This window comes from Petromyzon marinus, chromosome 9, assembly GCF_048934315.1.
Source record: "Petromyzon marinus isolate PM22_M1 ecotype Great Lakes invasive population chromosome 9, UKy_Petmar_22M1.pri1.0, whole genome shotgun sequence".
Lineage (NCBI taxonomy): Eukaryota > Metazoa > Chordata > Hyperoartia > Petromyzontiformes > Petromyzontidae > Petromyzon > Petromyzon marinus.
This window is the reverse complement of record NC_133675.1, coordinates 12089041-12106034: the sequence shown is the minus strand read 5'-3', so window position 1 is coordinate 12106034 and position 16994 is coordinate 12089041. Positions and strand designations below refer to the sequence as shown.

Below are 16994 nucleotides of genomic sequence, written 5' to 3'. Positions count from 1 at the left end.
AAGAACTTAAACAAGCACTAGAAGAGCGTATGTTGTTAACTTACCGAGTTCTTCACGAAATGTATTACAATTTTAATCTGGCGTACATTGATGGAAACCAAATGTCGCTTATCCTTGAGATTCATGAAACAACGTGAAGCAACACTGTAAGCGTGCTGGCAGGAAACATAACAAAATCTGTGGCTAGGGGGATAACATACCTAAAAATAAGATAAAAATGGAATAGCAAAAAAGAATAAGTAGATAGGGAGGAGATGTTAACAAGTGCAGGTCCCTTGATAACAGTGGGAACAGCACAGAGTGAGTCTTTGGGACAAATCTCCCGAGTGAAATGTGATCCAGAGGAGATTGGCAATGGAGATCCTCTCCGTAAATATGGGGCGCCGTTTGGAATGACAGCTGGGATTACATTTCCAAAACCCCGGCGGGTTTCGTGTTTAAGGGGCTCCGGGAGTTTTAGTTGGGCCGTAAGCTATCCGCTGTGTACGCTGCTGTATAGGGCAGTGCCGATGATTTGTTATGGCTATGCGGCCACAGCACGTGCCCGTCTCTGGAAGCACCTGCCAAGAATTGGAAATCATCATTTTAAACAATGTAAATGTAAATATTGAGGTAAGAGACTTTGAAATAAATATCGTTCTCACTTTGATGTACAATCACAGTGCTATTCTACAGGAATAATAATTCAGAATTATGCTTCAAATGTTGTATACGCTTGTATACATTGCTTTAGTTAAAACAATTTGTTTTAAAAACAAGACCACTCGGGAGATAAAACGTCAAAGATCAGGTAACCTTTCCTGACGAAACATGCGATACGTGCGTTTAAAATAATAATCAAATTAAATCGCTCAGGTTTCATGCATTTGTGTTTCTTGCAAAAATTCACGTGCAAACGTCCGCCTCTGATGCCGTCACCCAACTTTGAACAAGCAAACACTAGTCAGAGCAATTCCCTGCATGTAAGCATTATTGAGCAGAAGCAACAGGCTAATGGGCAAGCCCTGAGCAAATTAACCGGCCCATAGCAGCCGTATTTAGTGGCCAAAAGCTGCAAAGGCAAACACTCCAGGAGGCCTATTTCACCACATAGGGCTTTTTTTTGTATTTTGCCCTCACATTCTGCACACCCCTGCAGTCCTGTAACAGCCTCCCCTCTAAAATAGCTTTGGGCCAAGAGCTGCCCCTCTTCACAGTAACAAGTGGGGGCACTCCTTCGTGCTCTGCACCGCAGCTGGAGATGGTATTTTTGAAAGGCTGCCTTCCGCCGTAGTGGTGATGTCACCTCCTACAATGGCTAATGAAGTGTGCAGTGCCAAGGAATATGACTAACGAGACATAGGCCCTACCACCTCAATCGTACCATACAAATACAACCCTAGATTTAGTCTACGTTACAACAATGCAATTCATCGCCCTATTTGTTTATGGCAATTACACCTAAGTAGAACAGCATGTTTTTTTACATTTCAAGCGAATATTCAAATCAAATTCAAGCAAGTGGAAGATGTATTTACTTACCGATTTTTGTTATATATATAACGCTTTGAACCACAAACTATACACTTTTACTAGGGCTATGCAATCCACAAACAAATGGCATGGAATCTGAGATGTCACGCACAACTGGGAGCAAACTAATGGGGGGCCCAAGGAGTGAAAGCACAAAAATAATTCTATGTACTTGGGACTTTTTTTTGCTGCATCGTACTTTGCAGTGTAATGCTGTGATAAAATACTATTCTCTGTTCTCCATTTATAAAAGCGTCTACTTTGTCACGTGATCGACAAGCATCGTGAAGTACGGTCAAACAATTAACATTGGCTGGCACTGTGCGGGGAAGTCTTCATCCAGCAGTGGATTTAAAAAGGGCTATACATTATAAAAGTAGTATTATTATTGTACACGCAGCATCACAAGACACTGAACCAAGAGCAAATAAACAAAAACTTACGCTCGCCAACATTGCCGTGAAACAAGTCATATATATACACGGTGTATAATCGGAGATGTTTCGGGCAACAGCCCTAGTTCAATGTACACGAGCAAACTACATGTTTGTCATTGGAGGCTGTTGATAGAAAAAGCATTCTGACTCACATTTCACATATAATGTGCATCGCGTATTCAATTGTACGTGAGGTCTTTGGCCGCATGTGTTTTACCTCGAATGTTCCGTGGCTACGTACAAATAGTTTTAGTGGAGGGCGGGTGTGGGGGCCGTGGGGTGGAAAGGCGTTCAAGGACCGGTTCAAATATCTCTCAACTGATGCTACCCGCAGCCAGAAATCGAACTCAGGTCACCGAGTTCATAGTGATGCGTGTTAACCACCGTGTAATCACTCCCCCAAGAATAATATTATATATTTAAAATAATACCTTGACCAAGCAGTGGATTGACAAGGGTTTGGTGAGTTATTCTTCAAGAAAAAATATATATAAATGGTATACAACACGTGACTGGCAGGGGTTACAATAAAGTTCTGCCTACATCTTGGACTCTGCCCTGCCCGTTGAGAACATGCACAAATCCTGGCCATCCAGGGTTTACAGGAGCTTTGACGTGCTCTTGAATGGAGGAATTCAAAACAAACTGCATTTGTTCATTGTGCTTTAGAAGTGCACGGGGAAAAACGGGACCAGCAACTGGTCTCTCCTGAAGCAGAACAAGGAATTTCCTGTCAATGCAGCATTATTGTATATATACTGTATTCAGCAAGCAACGATAAACCTGGCGTGTTCCATAATTTGTAAGGCACGCCATATTTCTATGGGCATGAGAAAAAGTCGATTATTCCATATTGCAGAATGTTTCATGGCAGCCTTGGAGATAAACAATATATTCTACACAATTTACCAAAGGTCAAAACTAAAAATAAAAAAACCCCGGGACCTTATTGGCAGAAATGTAAAAGTTTGCCGGGAACAACAATGAGCTTCTTGGAGAGTTGTTTAACCTATTGACATTTGCATACTTGCGTTGGGCTCTCGCAAGCCTTTGTGAAATTCCTTGCTGAAATGCCTATAACGAGTTCACTTGACATGAAACAAATCCCTGACAGAAAATTTGCAGCCAAATTCGTCTCCTTGTAAGTGCCTTTTTTATGGATAAAGTCATAATTATATTTCTTCTGGTAGCATGTGGATTTGGTTAAACATCATTGGCAGTATTTTCAATAAGCATGAAATAAGATCATTAATGTAAAGCATTTTCACAAGCCAGGCCGACACAATGCGCCCCAAACAAAATTAGATGGCTTGGCGGCACGTCGCACTGCAGTGATCAGAAACGTCTTAGAAAAATACACTTTTTTAAATGCCATTAAACTATTTGACGCACGATAAACCACTGCGTTGCCAGTACTGGTGTATTAAGTAGATGCTAAATACTGACGCACATTAAAAAAAACATCTACTTTCGTTTTTTTGTTTCACGCTGCATTTCAGCGTATACACGCAAGGTATTGCTCTGGAGCAGTTTGTCCCAGACTTGTTTGTGGAAGCCCAGTACAGTTTCAGTTTCTCAAATAATGTAACATATATTCATTGAGTACATTCGGTCTTTATTATTCGTATTATTATTTTTATACTTGGAAAAGCCTCACCGAGTCTGAACTCTTTTAAGTTTTCACAGTAGATGGGCGATATTGCAGCTGTGTCTAATCCCATTGGAGACATTTACAGGTACCTTTTCAGCATTGGGATGTTTGTCCAATAGCAGTTCCATTGCACGATTATTATTATATAAAATATTTAATGCAAATTGTTAAACAAATTATTTTACACTGACAGTCGCGCGTAAAACGGCCACATCGTTCCGCACGATTTGCTACAACACGGGACAATGCTCACTTAGGAGCACACAAAAAAATACTCGAGTTGCCCACTCCCATCCTTGAGCTCCACGCCACCCCCCACCCATGTTTACACTGCGCGGCCTGCACCACGACTTGGAATCTCACAAGATGTTTCTCCTGTGCAGGGGGGGGGGGCTTCCTCCTCTGCTCTGCTGCTCCCATGCCCCGCTTTCGAAAATCACATTTTCAGTCAATACGCACCAAGCCAGGTGAGCCACAGGGCCGAATTGAGACAAGTTTTCCCATGATCTAGAAATACAATACTTCTATGTTTTTCAGGTTTAACAAATATGGTGTAGCTGTAAAGAAATGCGAGGCCCCCACTTAATTACCGCGCACATGTTCGAGTATAGATGGGAAACGGAACGCTCATTATTATTTTTAAAAAGTCACTTTCACTTGAGCCTTTCTGGAAACAAAACACATTTCCTTTTTCGATTTTCTCCTCTAATAAATTAACATTGCTGCAAACTCTATGCGATCTGTGAATGTTTGTTTAAATATTAAAACAGATTTCAAATGGGTAGGAAGATAAATAGAGTAACCCGTGAAGCAGTAAGTGCCTGCTTTCAATTAACTTATGCTGTATACACATTTATATTGATAGCATAGCTTTCGAAGTCCTGCAATGATGACCTGTGTGGCCATTTGTACATGATTCTTCTTCCTAATCTTATATAATGTAGTCATGTAACAATTTAAACTGGCAAAGCAATTCTGCAGCAGTAATCTGGTATAGAGTGTAGCGGTGACACAGTGGTTAGCGCACTGCATTAAGAATCCACCGATATCATTTAATGCCCAGCCACAGCAAAACACCCACGGTGCCTTAACTTCACCAACTCGTACGAACCAGCATGGTGAAGTATCATGAACCAACCCCCATAGCCTATAGTGTGAGGAAGTTATCATCCAGCGGTGGATTGACAAAGATCAGGGAGATAAGGGGGTATAGTGATATTGGCCTAAAGTAAAGTGTAATGACTTTGTCATTGCGTGTCAGTTACAAACACCACCAAAAACGCAATTTCATAACCACAAGATGAGAGCATCATCTCAAACGAGACGGGAACCAGTCTGGTCAATACCGCGAGCAAGCCTGGGAAATGCCCTTTGCGGTGTGTTGCGTGCGCGTGCACGGATACCTGCACTTTGACAGAAGAAGCAGGCTCTCCGGACACACACCGGTTGCGACGATCGACATGCACCACGGCAAAGAGAGAATTGTGGGAAGGAGGACGCGACCGTGTTTAGACTTCACCGACAGGTGCGGCGTCTCTGTTTAACGTCGAAGAATTTCCTCTCGCCCCGTCGTCAATTTCTGGGTGGACACGTGTTTTTGCATTGTGGGGCTACAAAGAAAAACCCGCCACCCCAACTTGTGGCCACTCTGTCACAGTCGGGTTTCGGGAGTTGCGCGGGGAGATTCCACGGAGACAGAAAAAATCACGTGAGATGTTATTTGCGGAGAAGTGTTCACTGACGATGGGAGACCGAGGTGTCTCCCAGTGCAAAAAATGTTGCCGTACAAATTTAGTCCCACAGTCCCGTGTGAGCTGCTGGATTTACGATGTCGCTGAGGAGGGTTTTTTTTCGTGGGTTTCAAGCACTGCCGCATAAACAAAAAAATTTCCGCCACATCGATCATATTTGACATTGGAATTTTCTCTTTCTTCTGTTACACCATGACCTGCGATGACTAAATGGTTTGCTCATATTGCTCATCTCCCGCGTGTTTATGAAAGTGTGGCGAAAGTAAGGATGCACTCATGACTCTGGCTTACAAAAAAATTGTCAATTTCATTACAGTGCTTGTTATGTCAAGGCCTCATATACGGACAGGAAAACATTTCCGTGTATTTTTATGCTCGTCCCCGTGTCTAGCATTAAAAGCCATTTTTATGATGTTGAGAACTTGCTACTGTGATGGAGAGACTTTGCCCGAAAAGTTCCCACCGCTCACTCGACATCAAGGTTCCAAAATAAAGGTAGGAAATACTCTGGAGCCAAAGAGACACACTGGCACGGAGCCTAATGTATTGAAATAGCCCCCAAAAGGCCCCATGTCAAGTCCGTTTCTGATTTAATGTTTGTATCCATGTGCGAACGTGTGTTTATATACAAATGTTGACTGCCGGAAAGTAACAAAAACGTGATTTTTTTTGGCAGGCACGACGAGACTTAATTTACTTCTCACCGGTGTTAAAAGTATTGCCACGGTAAGACAAGGGATTGCAGAGGAAATTATACGTGTGTATAAACAAAACTTACATCGATGCCCTGTTTAGCCCTTTGGATTGCTGGGGAAAGTGATGTTTGCAGGCATGTATTACGCCTGGCTGGAAAAAGCATGATTGGATGAGGTGGGCAGCAGAATCCCGACTACTTTCGTTTCCCAAACTGCTTCTTCTTTCGTACGGCTGATGTAGATGCAGAGCAACAGCTATAATTTCATATTCAGGTGTGCGAGCCAGATAATCGCGGCAGGAGCAGCGAAGTGTATCTCTGCGATGTCCCCTTTGTAACGCAAGCGCTGATGTTGACGCACTGCACCAGGCATATATCTCCCAATCTCCAGGCCCAGTTTGCCTAGAGGAGACCTTGACTGGGGTTCATATTCAGATTTCCACTGGTATTGTCTATGTGTAGGAAATTATTGTACCTCAATAATGTGGATAACCACTACACCACTGCTCATCACACAAGCATGCAATCGCACTCAAATAGATACTGTACAAGATTCCATATAATCAATAAATGCATTATGTTAGTGCAGCTTCTTTTTGCGGCTGTGAACTGAACACCAATAGTAAAAACAACAAAAAATTAAAAGTGACAGAGATTGGGCTATGGGTAATGGGAGGGTTACACTGCTAGTGGCTGATCGCCTAGATGGTTAAGGTTAGGGCTAACATTTAGTTGGCAAATGTACTCAGTCCACAAACTGGTTGCTCGAGGCTGATGACTAAATTAATCATAATTTATAGGCATTTGACAATCTACTGGTGGAAGAAGGCCTCTCCAGACCATGTCGGTTTTTTTGGTCTTCAGCTTTTGTTACATTGTTTACATTTGTTATTTCAATATATATTGTACAACAATTATTAGTTGGTGAAAGGGAGACCAAGAACCATATCAGATATCACTTGGCATTGATGTTATCATCATGCATTATATTTGTTTACCCAGTAAATCCTCACCGAGTCACCAGAGTCGTTCCCAAGGGGGTCCCCTTTTAGCCATGGCCAGATATTAAACTCTGTTGGCCTGTTTATAGTGCAGTGCATTAATCATTGTACCACCACTCCATCCTCATGTAACACCTCCGGCCGGCATGGTTGGCTATGTACGGTGCGAAAGAAGTTCAACGTACATACATAGTTTAAAAAATCTTCCCCCCACTTTTGCGTTTCCGTTGTTCACATTCTCTGAATCACGAGCACCGCCCCGTGCAGCAGAGTAACAAAGTAAGCCGTCTCTGCCCCCTTTGCACCCCCCCCCCCCCACCCCGTCACGGACGTTCCCCACAACCTCAGCGGGTCTCACCGATGACGGCGAGCGAGTAGTTGATGGTGACGCTGCCGAAACCATTGGTGGCCTGGCAGGTGAAGACGCCGGCGTCGTCAGGCTCCAGCTCCGTGACTCGCAGGCCGTCGCGCAGCACGCGGTAGCGCATCCAGCCGCTGTGGATGTTGCGCCCGTCCTTGCTCCACATGATGAGGGGCGGTGGGTCGCCCTCCACGGGGCACGACAGCTTGAGCGTGCGCCCCACCCGTGCCAGCACGCGTTCGCTCACCCGCTCGGACACCCGCGGGGGGCCTGAACGAAAGACAACGCCAAGCCTCGTCAAGGGGCGTGAACCATCGCGCAGACTCGGGTCGTCCTCGCAGCGGCGGCTTTTGGCTGGCCGTCGAACAAAGACGGTCGCCGCATCGCGCGCTTTCAGATGCGCTTCTGCGGCCGTCTGGAACGCTCTTCCTTCTGATGTTAGGAAGCCACTGCAGCTATGCACTTTCAAATCTAGTTTGAAAACTCATTTCTTCAGAACTGCTTCATGTGTTTCGTTTATTGTCCTTCCCCCGCACACTTCTGATTAGCACGGTTGGCTACATACGGTGCGAAAGAAGCTCAACATACATACATACAAACAAGCCAACTCCTGTGATTTGTGTGTAGTTTAAGATATCGGTAAAATTCAAAGATACAGATGAAGCCAAAGATTGCCTTCAGAGCTTGTTGGGATATTTGCTATTTAGAGAATATCTATTCAGTGTCGTAGAGAGGGGACGCAGGTTTGTCGTTTTGCCGTGGGACTCAGGTTGTCGACAACTTGACTCAGGTTGTCGACGACTCAGGTTGTCGACAACTCGATGACTCAGGTTGTCGACAACTTGACTCAGGTTGTCGACGACTCAGGTTGTCGACAACTTGACGACTCAGGTTGTCGACGACTCAGGTTGTTGACAACTCGATGACTCAGGTTGTCAACAACTCGATGACTCAGGTTGTCGACGACTCAGGTTGTTGACAACTCGATGACTCAGGTTGTCAACAACTTGACGACTCAGGTTGTCGATGACTCAGGTTGTCAACAACTTGACGACTCAGGTTGTCAACAACTTGATGACTCAGGTTGTCGACGACTCAGGTGGTTGACAACTCGATGACTCAGGTTGTCAACAACTTGACGACTCAGGTTGTCGACGACTCAGGTTGTTGACAACTCGATGACTCAGGTTGTCAACAACTTGATGACTCAGGTTGTCGATGACTCATGTTGTCAACAACTTGACGACTCAGGTTGTCGACGACTCAGGTTGTTGACAACTCGACGACTCAGGTTGTCAACAACTTGATGACTCAGGTTGTCGACGACTCAGGTTGTTGACAACTCGACGACTCAGGTTGTCAACAACTTGATGACTCAGGTTGTTGACGACTCAGGTTGTTGACAACTCGACGACTCAGGTTGTCAACAACTTGATGACTCAGGTTGTCGATGACTCATGTTGTCAACAACTTGACGACTCAGGTTGTCGACGACTCAGGTTGTTGACAACTCGACGACTCAGGTTGTCAACAACTTGACGACTCAGGTTGTCGACGACTCAGGTTGTTGACAACTCGATGACTCAGGTTGTCAACAACTTGATGACTCAGGTTGTCGACGACTCAGGTGGTTGACAACTCGACGACTCAGGTTGTCAACAACTTGATGACTCAGGTTGTCGACGACTCAGGTTGTTGACAACTCGATGACTCAGGTTGTCAACAACTTGATGACTCAGGTTGTCGATGACTCAGGTGGTTGACAACTCGACGACTCAGGTTGTCAACAACTTGATGACTCAGGTTGTCGATGACTCAGGTGGTTGACAACTCGACGACTCAGGTTGTTGACAACTCGACGACTCAGGTTGTTGACGACTCAGGTTGTTGACAACTCGATGACTCAGGTTGTCAACAACTTGATGACTCAGGTTGTCGATGACTCATGGTGTCAACAACTTGACGACTCAGGTTGTCGACGACTCAGGTTGTTGACAACTCGACGACTAAGGTTGTCAACAACTTGATGACTCAGGTTGTCGATGACTCAGGTGGTTGACAACTCGACGACTCAGGTGGTTGACAACTCGACGACTCAGGTTGTTGACAACTCGACGACTCAGGTTGTTGACAACTCGACGACTCAGGTTGTTGACAACTTGACGACTCAGGTTGTCGACGACTCAGGTTGTCGACAACTCAATGACTCGGGTTGTCGACGACTCAGGTGGTTGACAACTCGACGACTCAGGTTGTCAACAACTTGACGACTCAGGGTATCGACGACTCAGGTTGTCGACGACCAAAGGGAAGACTTAAGACCTGCTGTACAGCAGCTACGGAATATGGCACAAGGTAGAAAGCATTGGTAACATGTTGGCATCAGCAGGTCAGGGATGCTGCCGTGGACTAGCTAGAGGTAGCTGCCGGTTTGATCTCCCAGCAATGGGCAACTATTTTTTTTAAATCACCCCCCCCCCATGCCTCTGTTCACCCAGCAGTAGAAATGGGTTCACAACAGTTCGTGGATCAGCAGATCAGAGGCCAAAAAACCCTGTAGCGGGACTCTCTAGAGCTCGCTCTCGTGGAGGTCCTTCCACCGGCAGTGACGTGAATAAAACAATGCAGGGCTGCCCCTTTATCCTCTGTTTTATGGCAGTTCAATTGCAGGTTACGGCTATAATACACAGAAAGTTGATATGAAACAGTTTTTTTTAAATACCATGCCACACATTGTTTTAGAAGTACATTTAAGTGTATGTACAGCATTAAAGTGATATTTTTTTATATAAAATAATGCATAATAAACACACACGCTGAGGTTGAAGAATGTTAACTGCCCAAAGTTCATCCCGGAAATCACCGCCCATACGTTTATATTATTGCATGAAATATTAGCACATAGCAAGACAAATTAAATGTTAACACATGAATAAAAAATATGAAACAAACTGCTTTTATTATTTTACATTTTTTTAGGAGGAAAGGTAGCTCCCAAGCATCTGGAAATGTTAGGAGTACAATTGTGCAACATACATGTGTAACTGTATTTATATATACTGCAATACAAGACGCTTTTCATTTCCAAGTTACACAAATTGAAATATTTGCTGAGATTTATGGCGAGTGAAAGGTACATTAAAATTGGGCGGTGGAGGGTGAACTTGGTTGTGTTACAAGCTTACGATATTGCACTAAAAGCCACCTTTGTATTACCATATCCCTTTTATCGATAATACATTTTACGTCTGGCTTTCACCCAAGGAAGTGAATCATTAATAAGTTTTAATAACTAACGTTACACACGGGATCAAAGTGAGCAGACTGGACTTTGCAAACCCTGATGGTGGCTATGCTACATTCAAAGCCTTAGATAAAGTGTTTTTTGTGTGTGGCTGATTTTTACAATTACTGATCAACAGAATGCTTCTATTAGTTGAATGAATCAACTCTCCAAACACATTTGCGGTTTTAGCTGAGAAAAATGTTTTCATAACCCAGCCAACAATTCAAATTGTGATATTCCAAAAAACAAAAAAAATCGATTTGGAAGCGCATGGACTGAAATTATAAATCCTGCTGTGATAACAGTTAAAGTGGTTGGTGCCACTTAAAGATAAAACTCACTTTATATAAATAACAGATCCAAAAAAGCTATTTTTTAATAAGTGATAATTACTATTGTATCATAATATATTGATGATCAGAGCCACATGACTTTAGGTTTCTAATTAAATACCAATTTAAAAAAATGTTTTGGAACATGAAAATACTTTGGTCTCCACCAAGTTGTTATTCTTAACCAGTTTCAGATGTCTTTGCTTTCTTAAAAAACATGATTACATTTTTACACTCTTTGAAGATCCTACCATTCCGCATACCTCTCAGCTCTCTCTCTGATTCAGCTCTCCCATTCACCATTTATCTAACGAGAGTTAAAATTTGATTATTCCAGGACCTACCATGGAGGAGGGCAAGATGAGAGTGGAATGACCTTGAAGGTGCAATATATATTCCATGAATGTAAAACATAAAAGGAAAACACAATTGCACCTTGAAGACAATTGCTTACCATCTTGCAAGGCATATAAAGTAACAACACATTGCAATGTTTATTTAGTATAAATAAATATTAAGGGATGTCAAGGATAGCAACCATGATCTCCCTTGAAAATGTATTTGTTCTGAGCTGGCTGAAGTAAAAGAATGTGTGGACAGAAGTGTTAATATGTATGGTAAAATGGGCAGTGAATAGGTTTTGAGAATGATATATAATGTGCATAGCACAAATTGGCTATTCTTTATGCAGTAAACATAATCATTAGGTTGTGTTATAGTTCACATGATGAATATTGTATGTTCCAGACAAAGTTATAAATAGTACCAAATAATATAAATAATGTATCATATTTAAGTCATGTTAGTGCCATTTTAAGGTGTAATTTTCTCCCAAATTGTTGATCACTGCTCATATAAAGATGTTATTTTCAATGCTTGTTCAATATCTGTCATGATAAAAAAAAACTATTTTATTCAACAAAAAGACTACTGTGAATAAAATGTAAGCAGCTCAATGGATTAAAAAATAACAACAAAAACATGAACCCCCCCCCCCCCCCAAGTGTCTCTTGAGCCTTATGTCCATAATGATTGAGGGCTGCTGTCAAGGAAACAGTGTTTTTTCAGTCTCCTGGTTACACACAAACTTTGCCAACAGTTTAGCGTATGACCGTTAAGACCCCGAGTGAAAAATATGAAGGGCCCGTGATTTTGGCCACATGTGCGGAACCTAAAATTCGGAGAGCGAACATCATTCCAACTTTGCTGATCTGCTCCAGACAACTTTTCTCGAATCTATTTAACGATCCCCGATGTATATTATGCAGCGGTGAACGATTGCGAGCCTTGAGAGGCACACACAGAGCCACATGCTGCCAGTGCAATGCCAAAATAATCCTGCATTAAATTACTGTAATTTCATAAAGTGCTGGTCTTAACTCGACTTAAAAAACCTTTAGACAGATTCCTGTGCAATAGCTGTAATTCAGCTTCATCTTGGCACGCTGACAGTTATAGTGCAATGGCAAAGCCACTTGAACTAATTTTTAAATCACGGCTAAGTGTTGCCCAACTCCAATTATTTTTCGAAAGCTTAAGAATGCTTCTTGCTTTAATTCATTCGTGTTAAGGATAATTCGGTATGTGCCGTGAATACCATTTTTGGATGCGTTTGTGTTGATGCGCAGAAATATTCGAGATGTCGAAGGGACACACGGTTATTCTTAATATTGGTAAATCAATACTATAATGAAAGAGAACAAGACTCAAGACACTGAAGGGTATTGAATTACGTAGTTTGTGTAATCGCTCGAGTGACTGACATATATATAAATACACCAAGAACAGTAGTGGTGATTTCGTGTTTCAAATCACCCTGTTTATTTAACATAGGGTTACTCAAGGTGGGCGCCTTACGTACATACAGACTTCCAAAACGAACACAAGTTGAAGGCGTACATGCATATATATATACATATTATGTATATATTCATTTTATTATTACTACAGCTTTGAAATATTGAGCACGACTTTTCTAAAAACGTGGTTTAAACGTGATCCATTTTTACAATGCTGCAAGCGGATGTTCATAACAAAAAATAGATCAAGAAAACTCAGCCGCAGCGTGGCGCACAACCAATTTACAACACGTGGCCAACGAACTATGCGAGTTATTGCGCTTCGATAATTTTTCAAAAGCACCGCATACTTTCGCCAAACCCCCTCTCCCCTCCCCACCTCCCCAAAATCAATTTTTTTAAATCCTAAATTGTGGCCCAGGGTGGTCCAGGAGCCGGCCTAATTTTGGTAATCGCTGCACGGTCCGGCCACTTACAGCTCTCCGGAAATCCCAGTGCCCTTTTGCCAAACCTCGACAATCATAATCGAGCCTCCAGCTGGCACAGGTCAACACGACTTGTACTCTGCAGCATTTTTGTGGCACAACTACAGAAACGCACAGCAGGGGCAAACGTGTTAAAGTTGTGACTCGATGAAGACATAGATATGGAGAGGAAGGGATCTCGTAATAAAGCGAAGAACAAAATACTTGAGCGTTTTAAAAGAAAGCATTCGTGAAATGTTTCATTTTTGCAAACATTTTATGTTGACAATGATATCTATAATATGCATGTTTGAGTATGACCGTGTAAATATAAATGTGCCGTTAAACCCGCCACCACCCCCCGACACAGCCAATTAGTAAGGTTTGTCACGAAAACATGCCAAGTCGTTACTAGTTCAGCACACCGGTGTGCTGGGGGAGTAAACCCACCACATCTACAATTTGAGTTTGACGTTTCGCTGGTAAAAAAAAAACAGCATCGTTACGCAATCTCACCCAAAAACCTCTATTATCGATAATATTGTTCTCGAAAGCCTACGTGTTAAATTGAAAATGATAGTTTACAGCCCCCTTTTTAATCCACTGCTAGATTCGGGCTTCCCCATGTCGTGTTAGTTATGGACGTTGTTTTACCATACTTCACCACACTGGTGAGTGTGGGCTGGTGAAGAGGTCTCGGCGGGCCTCAGATCGCTTACGAGATCACTTGCCACACTTGTTTCGCAGTGCTCTGGAAGTGAACTCAGGTGGCCAGGTTGATGTCGCAATGCGAGTACCCCCCCCCCTCCCACACAGTCCTTTAAGATTAATAATTTACATTAAAAACAAAACAATAATTAATATCTCTGGGTTGAATATTTATCCACATCTATGTGATAAGTTTTTTTGGTATGGCTTTTGAAAACAATTCCACTCAGTAATATGGTCGTAAAATATTTGCACTCCGTTCATGTTTTGTTTATTTTGAAATTCTGATGTTACCTGCAGCAATAATCATCATCTTTGGGATGTTATTATCTGATGATATGAATTGCCACAGAACACTGAGAACCAGAGTAACAAGTATTACAATTTTGATTTAAAGCTTCCCTTCAACGTGACTTTACCGAAAGAACCAAGAATATAAGTATTACAATGTAAACAATCTGACTCAAATACGATACATAATGCACTGCAGGAAAAAAAACACAGTTTGAATGATAATTGCTTTTGCAGCAAATTATAAAAAAACACCGGCTTAAAATAAAACATTGACCAAATATACCTGATGCGGCACAGCGTTGCTCAGTATTATTGAGCTCCAATGCCGCACCATCACTATCGCTGCAAGCAGAACGCACTCCGAATCTACTTGAGGTCCGTAAACTGAATACACATGCACTAGACTTCTCGCTGGGAAGTGCCACTTTTCAACAGAGCGCAGATAAAGCTACCACGGATCATAAACAAACCCAACAGTACAGAGTAAATAAATGATGTGCGCCCTTTTCAAACTCTGTGCATGATGGAGCTGCGGAACAACGCCACTCGCTGTGCCCATTCTACAGACTGACCCCTTCAAAATGGTTTATTTATCCTGCAAAGACCTCTGCAAACCCTGACCAAACAGTCAAGCATTAAACCAAAGGCAGGTCCATTCTGCTTCATTTGCCACAGAATGCGTGGGGAAAATTTCAAACATTTCTGCGGGGTTGCGAACACGTGTGTGCCAATAGAGGCGTCCCACCGTTTTTTTTAATAACTTCAAAAGGACTCCGTGTTTGTGCAATTCCATCTCACACAGGCATTAGCACGCAAGAGCACTCTGCCACTTGGTCCTGGGAAAAAGCCAGCGTGTAGCGCAAATTTAAAACAATTCCGAATGTCTGGGGATCGGTAAGCTCTGTGCTCTGCGTACAGCCAAATAGTAATTCACGGGACACATGGCAAAGCTACTGTCAGTTTACACTTGCAAATGTACAATGTATACACATATATCAAACATGCTTGTGTATCATAATTTAACCAATGCGATGCCAAAACATTTTCCTAGATAGAGTGCACTGTAGAATTCTCAATTCACAGCTCTGCAGTGTGTTTTGGGTTGCACTGCACGGCATTGCCCGACACGATGTGATACGTTTCGCTCTTAAGTACTGGGAGTTTCCCGAGGAATTCAAGAAGCTTGCAGCTGAAGAAGCTCCCAACATCAGACATCACGCCGAACAACACGCGGCACGACCCCGTAAACACACACACACACACAGACATATACGCCTCAACCGCGAAAACATTACGCAGTAGCATTCTGATATCGCAACGTAAAACAATGGCAATACCACCGACAGATATTCTTTTGGCGGCGCTAGAACAATAAACATCATTGATGCGCACCCATGGAACTTGCGGGCAAGTTGAGATGCGACAGCTGCCCGTTCCGAGGATGCCCAACAAAGCCCTTGTTGAGCGTGCGCGTGCACGTGGAAATCAACAAGTGGACGAGTGCACGCGCGCGTAGCGTAGGACGGGGGGGGGGGGGTGGAAGGTAAAAGACTAGACCGCCTAATTGGGGAAAAAAAACCGGTCAGGAACAAAAAAAACAGGCAAGGAATCTGGGATGGGTCGGGAAAAGATGTGGGATGGAGGTAGACGTTTGGGAAGGACAATTTAATCCCGCCACAGCTTAGTGTAAAAGAGGGGGGGGGGGGGGGGGTCCTCGCGAGCGCTTTAGACTTTTGAACAGCGCGCTGCATGCCCGGTCCCGCACGGCCCTTTACAAATGGAAATGAGTCTTGTGCTAAGAAGCAAATGTGGCAGCCGTTAAGCCATCCACACAAAGGGGCACAATCAACTGTCGTTTAATCTCTCCCCCTGCCCAGGACAAAGGAAGTTCCCCCTCTTAATAAACCTTATAAAACAGCTGCCACTGGGCATTGTGGGTAATTAAATCACAACAAGTAACGTACAGTTGTTTTACATAGCAGTCTCTAGCCATGAATGGCATAAAGTTTCCACTTCAGTGAGCCATTGCAATGAATAACAAGTTAATTATAATTACAAAGAGAAAAGAAAGATCTCAACATTTTGGCCAATCAGGTTATTAATGTCTATTTTGTTACCAAGTGGTGGTGTAGTTTTTGATTTAAAGCTTTCGTGACTGCAGCAATTCATATTCTTAGTTTTTTCGGTAAAGTCACGTTGAAGAGAAACAACAAAATAATAAAATATATATAAAACAATAAAAAATCTCACGACGTTTCGACCATAACACACCTGAAGATGACCGTTTGAGTTATGGTCGAAACGTGAGAATTTTTTATTGTTTTATATATTTTATTATTTTGTTGTTTCTCTTCAACGTGACTTTACCGAAAAAACTAAGAATATGGTGGTGTAGTGTTTGGTGCATTGTTAAACGAACCTGGCTACCTGAGTTCATTTCAGGATATGAGGAATATCGCACCCCCTGGGTCACAGGCTCCGCCCCATCACGTTCCCATAAGCTCCATGATAAATATGGCGTGGGAAGGCCTTCTTTGATTCGTGGATTGACACAGAGCTCAAAATATATTTTTAAATGTATTTGTTGCACAAGACTTTTCAAGTGCAAAAAAGTGGCCCTTTCGGCGCGTCTATGTCATAAATCACTTTTATCGGTCTTAAAGTATCTTATTTCCACCTTGGGAAGGGCACCCATCTCACTGCA

General features: G+C 42.8%; 1 protein-coding gene across 2 annotated transcripts in view; it reads right to left on the bottom strand.

Annotated features, from left to right (window-relative positions):
* The window catches only part of LOC116940512 (fibroblast growth factor receptor-like 1), a 39558-nt gene that overhangs the window by 11638 nt on the left and 10926 nt on the right, over positions 1-16994 (bottom strand). For both annotated transcript variants that reach the window (XM_032950428.2, XM_032950427.2), the window contains exon 4: positions 7405-7677. In XM_032950428.2, coding sequence (XP_032806319.2) covers positions 7405-7677 — 273 coding nt within the window. The remainder of the gene's footprint in view (positions 1-7404; positions 7678-16994) is intronic.